Source organism: Amphibalanus amphitrite, unplaced genomic scaffold (assembly GCF_019059575.1).
Source record: "Amphibalanus amphitrite isolate SeventyFive unplaced genomic scaffold, NRLGWU_Aamphi_draft 000363F_arrow, whole genome shotgun sequence".
NCBI lineage: Eukaryota > Metazoa > Arthropoda > Thecostraca > Balanomorpha > Balanidae > Amphibalanus > Amphibalanus amphitrite.
In genome coordinates, this window is record NW_024881857.1 from 215,490 (window position 1) to 228,207 (window position 12,718).

General features: G+C 52.9%; 1 protein-coding gene across 2 annotated transcripts in view; it reads right to left on the bottom strand.

The window, feature by feature from the left end:
* The window catches only part of LOC122389588 (nesprin-1-like), a 110,466-nt gene that overhangs the window by 73,569 nt on the left and 24,179 nt on the right, over nt 1-12,718 (bottom strand). For both annotated transcript variants that reach the window (XM_043381760.1, XM_043381759.1), the window contains exons 4-7: nt 7,073-7,168; nt 6,498-6,581; nt 3,692-3,784; nt 575-756 (exon numbers count right to left, since the gene is read on the bottom strand). In XM_043381760.1, coding sequence (XP_043237695.1) covers nt 575-756; nt 3,692-3,784; nt 6,498-6,581; nt 7,073-7,168 — 455 coding nt within the window. The remainder of the gene's footprint in view (nt 1-574; nt 757-3,691; nt 3,785-6,497; nt 6,582-7,072; nt 7,169-12,718) is intronic.

Consider the following 12,718-nt stretch of genomic DNA (forward strand, 5'->3'; position numbering starts at 1 on the left):
ACATCAAGCCATTCGGTGGATCACAGCTGCCGCTTAGGCCCCGACGACACACATCACACACGCGCGGTACTCCGGGGACACCCGCTGGATGTGCGAGGGACCAGCCGTGGATGGACACGGGCCAGCCCGTGCCGCCACACAACCAAGCCCTCAGCCAGCACAGACGGGTAGGGCGACAAAAGAGCCGGAGCCCATTCCGCACACAGGTGAGTGACGAGCACGTAATATCCTCATTCGAGAACACACAGAATCCATAACCATTGATGATCTATCGGCTAACAATAATCAGGAAACTTTTTTCCCAAAGATCGATACTCGACACAGTTGAAGATGCACGTATGCTGGATGACGACGCACCGCACCTAAATCCAGTGTCCACTAAACCCAATATCAAGGTCGGGTCGGCAGTATTGTCGTTCCACTTTGTTTATTGGAGCTTCAGGGAGTGCCGACTGCAATGGTCGCATGTCCTTCCACTAAAAACATCATTATTGAGCCCCAGGTAAGTCAGCTTCTCTGACCTCTGACATATCACCCACCGTTTCACGCTCGTTGCTGTTCCACCCTTCCATACCTGGTGGCGGTGCGCGCCCAGTTGAGCAGTGTGCGTCGCGCGCCGCCGCGGGCCGCCGGGCTGGCCTGGGCGCCGGCCGCTGGCGCCGTCCCGGTCGGCGTGGCCGTCGCAGAGCGCGCCTCCTGTCCGGTGACGCTGCTGCGACGAGCCAGCTGCTCCAGAACACGGGTGTTCTCCTCAATCTGGTCGCGGATAGAGAATGGGTTAGAGACGGGGCGAGAGAGGTGGTCAGAGACAATGAGAGAGTGGATCGGAGCCAGGGAGTGAGCAAGTCAAGGAAAGTAGTCAGAAACTCACGACATTCCGTATGGCATATTTTGGTCATCAGGTGCATGTGTTACTTGAGAAACGGTAGTGATTTAATCAGATGATGGCTTATCACAAAGAGAGACCGAGACCTGTAACATCGGCATGGTATTTTGGCAGGCGCCAGTTCAGAAGCAAGTGAAATATGCTTAGTGCTAGGTATCCATCGTAAATCGTGGCAGTTGATAGTAGAATCAGAAAACGAGAAATAATGGTCGAAGCCATATATCGTTCGAACTCCGTGACACCTTGGCATGTCATCATCAGGAGCGCGGTTCACTGTTATGGCCCTGTTCACTGTTCAGTAAGCCGCGCCGTGTCCGCACGTAATCCACCACGTGGTCTGTGGCCCTGACCGCCTGAGCTGTGCCATCCATCATTGGTCGCTTCCCCCCCCCCCCCCCCCCCCACCTCTCCGCCCTACACGGCCAGTCGTGCGGCTGCCCGCAGTCGGCAGCTTACGGCGATGGCTGGAGAATACTTCCTGTGACCTATTAGAGATGAAATCATACAGCCAGCAACTGTACACGCCCTTTCCATGGTCTCCGCTATTCATACCACGCATAAGATGGTTATATTTCGATGTAGTATCGACTCTCCAAACGCAGTCCTTCGCAGACAACTTCGCCCTGTTTTATAACACCCAATGGGGCGCACGGCGGCAGATAATAGAAATCACACGGGACGGCTCCAATATACGGCTCAATGTTCCGTACCAGCCGGCTATCTACCGCCGTATCACACCTCAAATAGACGCACCAGGACAATACACAGACGCCTGTGTCACCGGGCCAGCGCTCTACCGCGCTCTATTTCCACCGCACGCACAAAAACTGAAAGGAATGCCGACAAAGTCGGTCGAGCTCCGGATGTGAACAGCGATAACATACTTCATCCGTGCATAATACCCACCTGAGGTTACCAAACTTCATTCACTGAAATGTTTGAAATCATACCTGAACCGGTACCTAAAACCTGTATTAGAATTTGTAAATAAATAAATAAATTAAATAAAATACAAGGCCCAGCTGCGTTTCGGTGAGCAGAATTAGCTTCTTAGAGATGGATGGAGTCAACCGGTTTGAAATCAGACTAACGCTATGTTTGACACAGGAGTCCGAGCGGTTGACAGCGACAGACTATAAATCCGTCACGCAGACGGATGCCGCACAAGCGGGCCAAGGGACACGCACAGTAGATCACCGGGCTGCGTGATGAGTCACCTCTCTCGTGCACGTTTGGTATCTTCCGACCACAAATAAGGCAGGCTGCTCCAAGTTCGCTGAGTCCACGTCCTACGACCTCGTTACCTTCACATCGTTACCTTGAGATATCACATTCCCTCCTCTCCGGAATCGATATCTTGTCGCGGTCTCTGACCAGATTCGCACCTCATTAGTGGCATTATAGGGTTTCCATCCAACGGCCTTAGAGGACACGCTACACCGCATCGGCGTGGCCTGAAGTAGACTAGTTACAAGGTCGTGACAAGTCCCTCGACTTGAGTCACACGAAAGGTGCCCGGGGGGGGGGGGGGGGCTGACCACTCCGCCTGCAGGGTTTACACCGCGACACCGCCGCATTAGTGGTTCACACCGTTTGTAAACAGACGTCTCGTTTACGTCCTATTTCCGCTCAACGGACAGAAATAGACTATCTTTGCACCACCAGCCGCGCGAAGTTTCATTAAAGGGACCCTCCCACCTTCAAAAAAGTTAATGAATTGGCATGAAAGTGATGTCGCTCGGTTCAGAAAGAGCAAAAACGAATATCTACCAAATTTCATCGAAAAATATTCACCGGTTTTCAAGATATAAGACTTTTACTTTTGTTTACTTTTTGGGATCTCCGCTGTTCCTAGCGACTTTATTTGAAAGTGCGGCATTTGTTGCGCGCAAAGCAGCATATACCACCGCGTGCTACAAAACGTTTTAGTCAAACATTTAACGGACGTTCGAAAGCCTGATGACGTCATCAGATTCCCGTAATGGTTAAGAGATAGGGACCACGCTGGTCCCACCCTGCAAGTAAAGGGAAGAAATTTCTTGAACACCATAAAGCTGCGGGGGTCGCGACCAAGATAAATGGTGGTTTCTGAGCCTGGCCGCAAACTTGGCTATCTCAACTCAAAACTAATGTTAAGGTGGGAGGGTCCCTTTAAGTTTCCGCCGTAAATAACCTTCGCTGAGTCGTAAATAAAGCTCGGCCCTAGCGGCAACAGGGCTTGGATGAAAATGATGGCCCTGAAGTCCACAAGAACCTGGTTAACTAATATGCAGCACACAACAGTAGGAATTCATTGAAAGAGTGAAATGGAGTCTTTCATTCTACCATAATGAAGCAATGTAAGCCGAGACCCTGCGTTTTTACATACAGCAAGAGCATCATTTGTGCTCAAGAATACCACTTAGGTTGAGGGTGCATTTCAAACATCGCTGTCGAATGTCCGCATTGTTTCATGCTGCAGACATTCTAATCCCGAAGTAGCTATTCAGAGCTTACCGCATACTGCAAGTGCAGACAGGAATGAAATACTACTGCTTCTAGGCATACAAGTGAGCGAACCTAATCCACGTGTATGCCTTTGAAGTAGGATTTCGTTGTCTGCTCAAGGTCTAATAGCGCCACATAGCACTGAAATTGCTGACCTGGAAATGGTATTCACTCACCTATAGTGCTTTCTCTTCTAGAAATGGTGTTTGCTCACCTGGAAATAGTGCTCGCTTACCTAGCAGTAGCGTTTTCTTTCCTAGACATCGTATTGGCTTATCTGGAAATAGTATTCGCTCACACGGAAAGTGTTTCTCTCACCTGGAAATAGAGTATCACGGTCCAGATGAGTCCGAGCACCACGGCCGGCCGGCCATCCACGATGTCCGACGGATTGATATTGACTAGCTTTATCTGCCGGAACACCAGTAAACATCGGTTAGGAGCACGCCTCACCACACTGCGCAACACAACACAGGACGAGATGTGTGGGTGAACAAGCTTACGTGTGGTATTAAAGTTGATGTTAAAATGAAAGAACATTGCCCGAATGAATGAATCCCTCTTTGATGCACTTAGCCGATGCAAATCAATACGATCGCCTTTTCCGATCTAAATATCCAATTCAAATCAATACCCTCCCGATGATTCTGACATCGCACGTCATCCGCCACTTAGTTCAATCGATGTCGGAAGGGCGGCAGGTGACGAGTGGTCCACTCTGAGGCACGGCACAATGCCAGCCAGCGGGAGGGCCCTAGGACAGCTCTGACAGCGCCGGCAGGTTCAGCGCGGTGGTGGGGCGGTCAGAAGAGCGGGCGGTTACCACACTCACTGCGGCGCGACAGTGCAAGTGGCTTTTGAAAAGGGCGCGGTGCACCAATTGAAAAGGGAAATAACAGAAGAGTGACGTTCGTGGAAGCACTTACTAAAATGAGTTCACGAGAGAAGGCTGTCGCAGGGAAATGTGAAGCACCATTGAAATTACGGGAAATTATTAAGTACCCACTTGACAGCTTTCAAACAAGTTTTGGCTAGCTGCTAAATTCACTTTAACAATGAACCAACCATAAATGAACAGAAATGAACTAATAAGTTGAACGAACGACTCCCGTACAGTTGGACTGAGTTGGACCAGCAGTTGGACGTCTCCGATGAGCCAGTTGAACCCGGGAGCCTCGTGACACGCCACCCATGGCGCCGCCGGGTCGGCCGAAGCCCCGATGAACTCCCCGCTCCCACCCGGCCGCTCAATACGGTCACTGTTGGACTGCCCGCGGGCTGCCGGGGCACGAGAGGTCGTGACCTCCGCACAGGACAGACAGCCGAGCGTCGGTGCGAGGGTCTATGGGTGGGACGGCTAGGTAGCTGTAGATTTCTCGTTCGACGGAAACGATTGTCGGCCGAGGCAGTTTCAATTACCTTACGGTATACATATGCAAAACTTTTATACGCGTTTGCCTGTAGATACTCGCGGACGCGGTGTAAAACTTTTGAAACTGCTTGCTTTATTAGCTCGGAAAAATATGACATTGGAAAAGAAGTAAGCCGATTACATGAATCCATAACTCTTTTGCATGCATACTCTAAAAAGGAATGTTCATTCGATGTTGAGGACGGCTCGCAGCAAATTTCCCGACCATCCCAGCTGAATTATACGGCAATCTCCCGATCGCACCAGCTGAGCTCCAGGTCCCGATTTCCCGAGCGGCAGCCGATAATCTAACGACTGGCGCCGAGGGGGGAGACAGCTGTTTTAGACTGAGGTTCGGAAACTAACCGACCGACATCAGAGTGGATAGCGGCAGTTTAGTCAAATCAAACGACCAGCCGACGGAGGTCAGGTCAATGCAACATCAAAAAAAAAACTGGCCTTCGCACAACTCATGTGTAGGCATGTTATTTCCTTTCACAGGCCCACCAAATGACAAACGCCTACCTATCATAGCGAATGATAGCTGCTTCTGACAGATGAAATACAGCAGCCAACAACACCGCTCAGAACAGACAACACTCATCAGAACAGGTGCCTGAGTGACAGGAATGGCAGCGTGACAGGAGTATGACGGAGCCTGTCTGGAGGTGGCATATGTCGGGGCGAGGGGATATGTCGGTGTCACGGCAGAAGACGGGGGCGGGGGCGGGGGCGGGGGCGGGGCGGGGTCAGTCGCGGGCAGGAGTAGGTGGGTTCTCCCAGACCAGGCAAACAGGCCAGAGAGCCGATCAAATATACTCTCCGTGCAGCGAAAAGCAGCAGCCGCACGCACTTCAGCGGCTACTCCACAGTAGAGTACCCTCCCTCAGAGATGAAGCATTCTCGTCAGGTTATAGAGGCCAAATGGTCTACCATCAAATCAAATGACCAAATCCAATGGCTATCCGTAAACTCTGGAGGGTTCTATTGGCAGCAGGAAATGCCATTGAAGAGCCGGGGAAATGGCGAGAAGGTAGGGAATGTGAGATAGTAAAAATATATTACGGCCGCCAAGAAGCCGCCGGAGAACGAAGCAGAATTACTATCAAAGAGCTCTTTGTAAGCTTGATATGGTTATGACATTGATATGGTTCACGACATAGGAGAACTTTTTAGACAATCTTATCTTCTTAAAATCATTATGAATAAATCGTGCTGCGGCCTGGGACATGGAGGGACAAGCCCCTAAGGAGAGGCCGGAGCAGCATGCCGCCAGCATAAATTGGCTCCAATCGAACAGCGGACGGGCGAGAGATGAAATCGCGCCATCACGGTGACAAAGGCCGACGCACAGAATCCCACCCTGAGCGCACACTGACAGCGCGCGCTTCACTCGGATGACAGCCCAGCATAAAAAGGTGACGTCCAGCCCAGTGTTGACAAATCAAACATAGCGCGCCAATCGTCGCCACTTTAGCGTCGGGAAATCATCAAAAGATTCACGGGCCGCGCGCAGAGGTCACAGCGGGGGCGGCGGTCGTGCGGGGGCGGCGCTCGCCGGGCCGGGCTCAGAGCTCCGACCCGCCGCCGTCGCGGGCGGTCGGTGGGCCCGTTCCGGCGCTGTTCCCAGTACGGCGCTCTGTCGTTCCGAGAGCCGCCGTCTGATGTGTTCCCGACCGTGGGCCGATTACGGCCGCACACAGACAGACTCACGTTTTTACTGTGCAGAAACTGGAGCGCCGTGTTGGCGTTACTCAGGAAGTGGGCCCGCTTCAGTATCCTTCCGCGCTCCACGGGCTGAAAACGGCGGAGCAGTTAGAACGGTGACACACACAAAGTTGGACAAAGCACACCCAGCCAACTTTCAACAAAAGAATCTCTCAACAACCGGCATTATCTAATGGCGAGTTTAGGCATCGCGGCTACGTTTTTCTACATTTAGGACTGACGTGTTACCAGGACAGATCAGAAGTCGCGGTCCCACTGCCAAAAGCAGCGGCCCGATCACCTCACCGCCCGAAATAGGCGCCGTCCGAGCCAGTTGGGAGGCTATTTAGGCACATCCACGCCCCTCCCCCCCCATCCCTCGTCCGCGCCGGTCCGCTTCGACGCCCGTCAACGGATGACGCTTCGATGGCGCCAAATTAGCGCCCCCTCCATTCTCGAGCTTTTTGCAGGCCCAGACCATTCACCGTTGCCAAGGAACACTCGGCGCGCCTCCCAGCCCTGACGCCCACCTGGCCTTACCTCACCAGCCGTTCACGTGGCGGGCGCAGCCGGTCACTTACCAGTTTCTGTCCGGAGAGCACCTGTAGTAGCGCCAGCAGCCGCGAGCCGTCCTTCAGGTCCTCTATCAAACTGTGCATCTGCATCGGCGGCTGATGCTGTGGAGAAAAACGGGAGATTGATGTCAGAAGGCTGAGTGAGTGAGTGAGTGAGTGAGTGAGTGAGTGAGTGAGTGAGTGAGTGAGTGAGTGAGTGAGTGAGTGAGTGAGTGAGTGAGTGAGTGAGTGAGTGAGTGAGTGAGTGAGCGAAAAGGTTGCGAACTTGGCACCAGTCTCAAATACATATCAGAAAGGTTGGTGCTGTGTTGTCTGACCTCGGAAGAGCCCGGAGAATGCAGAGCTTAACACGAAAAAGATTCTTCACAAGAAAAACAAGAATAGATCAAAGAAAAGAACGTCAGTTAAGTGCAGCGATGCGGAAGCGGAAGCCTTCAAACAAAACGTCGCATCGTCTGCCCCGACGCAGTAACCAATTCAGGCACCGAAGTTCTGGTCAACGAAAGCATATCATCTAACGCGGGCGATGCATGGTTTGGAGGGAGTCCATCCCCAGCGCAGCCCCTCAGCATTGGATCGACCGCTCCGGAACGTGAGACACCGAGGCAGTTGCTCCGGGACATAAGGCAGTCGGCTAATTGCGGCATTGCCGCAGGCTTTGAGTTATGTGGCTTACTGCAGAACGCAACACCGTTAACCAACGGAGAATAGACAGAAAGGCATGCATGCGACGGACGTCACAAGGCACCGTGCGCGTCCACTGCTCCAGCTTCGACCGCAGCCCAGCCTCTATTCAAGATCAGTCAGTTACTTTTGCATATTCACCAATTAGAAAGTGGAGCACCGTTTAGCTTTTCTTAAGTGTACCACAGACAAACCGCTTGCTATTGTGTCCTCTACTAGCAAACCATTAGAGGACATAATGAAGACCATCGCTCACATAGCGAGCCGGCAAATTGTCGTGTTAACATTTCAACTTACAAGGACATCAACAAACGTTTTAGCAGCGTCATTTAGTACACCACCGTAGTGCTCATTTATTACTCAATGAGGCCCCACCATTGTCGAGGGGTGTTGCCCCGCCCTCATTACATTATACAATCCGATGCATATCGCCGCATTAATTTACGGTCCGCACGGCAGCGGGCCGCCGGATTCCATCGGTCGTAACTCCTGTCACCACCCCAACAGCTCCCTCTCTAATGCAGCGCCGCCAGAGTGGGTCAGCTAGCCCCCGAGTGGTCAGGGGCTAGCCCCCTTGGCCTAGCCGTGCGTCGCTGACAGCACAGGGACCGACAGTGGCCGCTGGGCAGGGCGCTCCGAACTGGGGCGGCGAGCGGGTCGACTATTGGTTGGTGGTCTGAGGCCAGCGCAGTGTCACAGGGCGGCAGGTGGCCGACGACGGAACCTGACCGAGGGTCTGCGGAGCGACAGGCGACAACGGAACCCGACCTGGTTTTACGCAGCGCCAATGTCACAAGTCAGGTTAGTCATCACTCACAAGAAATGTTTTCGACTAATACTCACAGCTGAGCAGTCACCCCGCATGGAATCAATCAGAACTTGGCTCATTGATTATTGGGCGATACATCTTTCATCCCCAGACTACAGCTCAAGCATACTTTGCCAAGATCCGGTGTCTGATCTATGATAAAGGGGATCACCGTTTATTCTGGCGATCTTTTGGTTCTGAGTTCCCGTGACTCCATCGCGTTTACTCCGGTGATGCTTCAATCATATTACTTCAGGCTGCATCACATTGTATCACTAATCACACTGCATCACACTTCATCACACTGCGACACACCGTGACATGTGTCATCTATCGCATGCAACATCAGCGCGGCGCTGGTCGGTCGATGTCACATGGGAAATCAAACAGAGACAGACCGGGGACTACAGGGGAGGGCGTCCACCACCAGCTCAATATTGCATACCGCCCTGTCCGCGGGCGGGTAGTATGTTGTGGCGTGGACTCAGCGGAATGACATACACTCCCAGACTACCGAAGATTGAGAAAGAAACGTTGGGGGGATACACTACGGCTACGCTACGCTCATGCCGCGACTCACGACTGAAACTGCTGGTAGAGAAATAACTAGGCGGCACAAAAAAAGGTTAAAACTCATTATCAGCAGAAGACAGCAATCTTAGAAAAATCTAGCTTAGTGTAGCCTTCGAGCCAGGTAACTAAGTCCAACAATCGACTGGCTTTGCAATTCAGGTACTCCATTAGTACTGGCGTTCCTGCATTTGCGAGCAGCACAGAATCCGCGGGCCTAAAATATGCATCACTGGTAGGTACCGTGCGGTGAATGATTTAGTAGGCAGAAGGCCCTGTGAAATTAGTTATAATCTGATACTGAATTGGTCCAAACTTTGCCAAACAAACGGCGTGTTTGCATTGGTTGTGAAATGTACTGTGTGATAACGAGTTGAGTATGGGTTGGAAATTACGATATAATCTCACCATTTACATAACACGCTGCACACAATGCACGTTGCACATGACTGCGACGGTAGCGCTGTGGCGACCGCAGGGTCAGCCCACTCCCACAGAGGTCGTGATCCCGGCATTCCGAGCGTTCGGTATCGCGGACAGCCCAGGCCGGGTCGCGCCCTTCCCTGACCTCACACCACTCTGGGAATCAGTCTCAGCCAGACACCCTGACCCCGGCGGCCGCTGAAGCCCCGCGGTTTAACAGGGACCGGGATGTGGTGTGACATTGACCGGCCCGACGAAGCCGGACGACCACCGACTGTGAGAGCAGACCAGACGGCGCCATCGGCTGACCGGCGGGCGCTGGGTCCGTTGACCGTCGCCGGTCGCCTGGCGTTTCAGCCGTCGCCCACCTACCGCCGCCTACCGACCACCGCGACCGGTCAACGGTCGGACTGTTGACAATCGACCATCGAACATTCACCATTGACCACCGACCATCGACCATCAACCATCGACTATCGGTCATTGACCATCGGCCATCGCCAACCTCCCTCCAGCTACCGCCCACTGTCCTCCAGCTGCCACCGACCGGTCACCGCCCACCGACCGGCCTACCGCCCTCCGACCACCGCCCTTCAGTAACCGCCCACCGCCAGCCGCACGGTATAGCAGAGCTATCAGAAATAGCTCTGCCGACACGGTCGAACGGGCACTGATGGATGTAAAGAGCCGGATGATCGGCCACAGCAGTGGAGCAGAGCATGGGCGAAAATTGACCGGAAACAAGCTACGAGGGGCGTTCAAAAAGTTCCCGGCCCAACCATGAAGGAGTTGGAATTTCGGCCTGCAACGCGGTGTGTTCAATGATGTGTTATTGGGATGTCCACTTACGTAGCCATGAACCAATCTGCCCTGTGATTGGTTCAGGCTGCTAATTAATCGTAACATAGTTTGCCATTCCCGGTCAGAATGGGCGACGCCCAGAAGAGAACAGTGATTTGGTTCATGCATTGCAGAAAAATTCACTAAACGTTATTCACGAAAAGCTAGTGCCAACACATGTTGAGGTTTGTCTTTCTTACAGTAGCGTCAAAAAGTGGGCATCTCTGTTCAATTTTGGTCAACAGATCATTAATGGTCACCCCCGCAGTGGCCAGCCATCAACAGCATTGACTCAAAAAAATATGAAAAATAGGCACTTCTTTGTGAAAAATGACAAATGTTCTGGTCTGGAACAACGCAGCAGAAGTGGAGGTGTCTATAAGGTTCCTCAAAGCCATTCTCCGACAGCGTAAGATCTCTGCAAGATGCATCCCCCGTTTGCTGACTCCAGAGGAAAGGCAAACTCGAAAGGAGGCGTAACGCGAAAAGTTTGGTCCCTATATCGAAGATCCAAAAGAGTACATTGAACTACTTGTTACCGTGGAGGGATTGTGGGTGTCACACGTTGACCCTAAGGGCGTGACCGAGTTGCACAAGTGGAAGCACACTGAGTAAAGGCCACCAAATGTGTGCGACGTGTTTAAGTCAGACGGCAGGGTGACAGTGGTTGCATTTTGGGAGCCGGGCGGGGCTCTGCTCGTCAACTTTCTAAAACAGGGGCGCACAATTGATGATGAATACTACACCTTCCTTCGATAACAGTAACGAGCAGCAGATATCAAGGAGAGACTAGGGAAGCTGACTAAAAGTGTGCGCCTGATCCAGGACCACGCACCAGCACACATGAGCAGGGTGACGATCAGCGAAGCAGTGAGCTCTGGCCTCGAGTTGTTGCCACAGCCACTTTTTTCTCCGTACCTTGCACCCTCAGGTTGCCACCTCTTCAGCAATATAAGGAAATTGCTTAGCAGTGGCAACTTCGCTGACAGCAAGGAGACAAAAGCAGCCGTCTTGGACGTGCCAGATGCGTCCAAAACCCACTTGGCTATGGAGGCTCAGGGGCCTTTCGCGAAGCGCTGCGCGAAATGTTTTTGTCTCAACGCTGGTTATTTGACTAAATGAACATTTTTGGTCTAATAAGTCGACATCGTATCTCTGCTCCTTCATGGTCGGGCCGAGAACTTTTTGAACGCCCCTCGTACTGGAAAAGAGGGTGAGTGGAGAATCTGGAGAACCCGTACGAGACTACATCAGACGCCAGTGAGATAGTCGAAAGTAATGTTTCCCATTATTTCTTATGAGATTATGTCAGGATTGTGGTTGAATGACGGTCGAGAGCGTGGTCACTGGTCAACGACATCATTCGTGGTGACATGTCCGTCATCACTGACAGTGGTCCCCTACCACCACTCAACATGAAGTGTGGTCTGACAGCACAGACTGTGGTCTCCGAACACAGCTATCATTCACCTCGGACCGCGAGCTACGACCAACACCACTCATCAAAGACCGCTCTCCGTGTTCCCCGGTCGGCGGTCGCCGTCATTCAGCATGGACCGTCGTCTAAGGCTCATGTCCGTCATCACTGGCCATACTCCTTGACCGATGCGAGCACAGATCGGCCGCTGTCAGTCATCACAGACCACGGTCCCTGACCAGTCTGTTGTCACCCGGGCCGGTCCGCCGGCAGTCGGTGTCGGGCGGCTCGCCAGCCTGCAGCTGACGGCCCGGCGCCGCCGCCGTCCATCAGACCGGTCAGCTGACCGTCGAACCGCCGACCAACTCGGGAACCGTCCCGTCGCAGCCGACGATCCATCGGAGCCGTCGGCAGTGTCGGCAGTGACCGTCAGAAGTTGGACTGTCAGGCGTGGAGTGACACATTCCAGACCGGGATCATTTCAAAGTTAGCTACGAAAGGATGAGTAATGAGTATGAATGCAAATGCCCCAAGAGGTGAAGTCATTGATTAGAGTGGTTTGGGGTCGAGTTCAATAGGTCACGTCGAAATTGTTTGGCCACAGGCCATGTGATCAAAACTACCTAACTGGGTCAACTCGGGTCAGGCCCATTCTGGTCAGGCCGGTTCTCAGGTCTCAGGTCAGGTCGGATTGAGATAGACCGGCTTAAATTTGGTAGACTCGGGATCAGGTCCCAGGTCACAACAGGTGTCATCGCATCAGGCCGGCGCGGAGCCAGGTCAACTTGGCCCAGGTCGACCCCTGGTCAGACTCGAAGGTGTGTCACCTATCCCGGCACTGATGACGGAGTGGCCGTCTCATCACAAAGGCAGCCGCCGGCCGACCGCCGCGAAATGGGCGGAAAGAGGC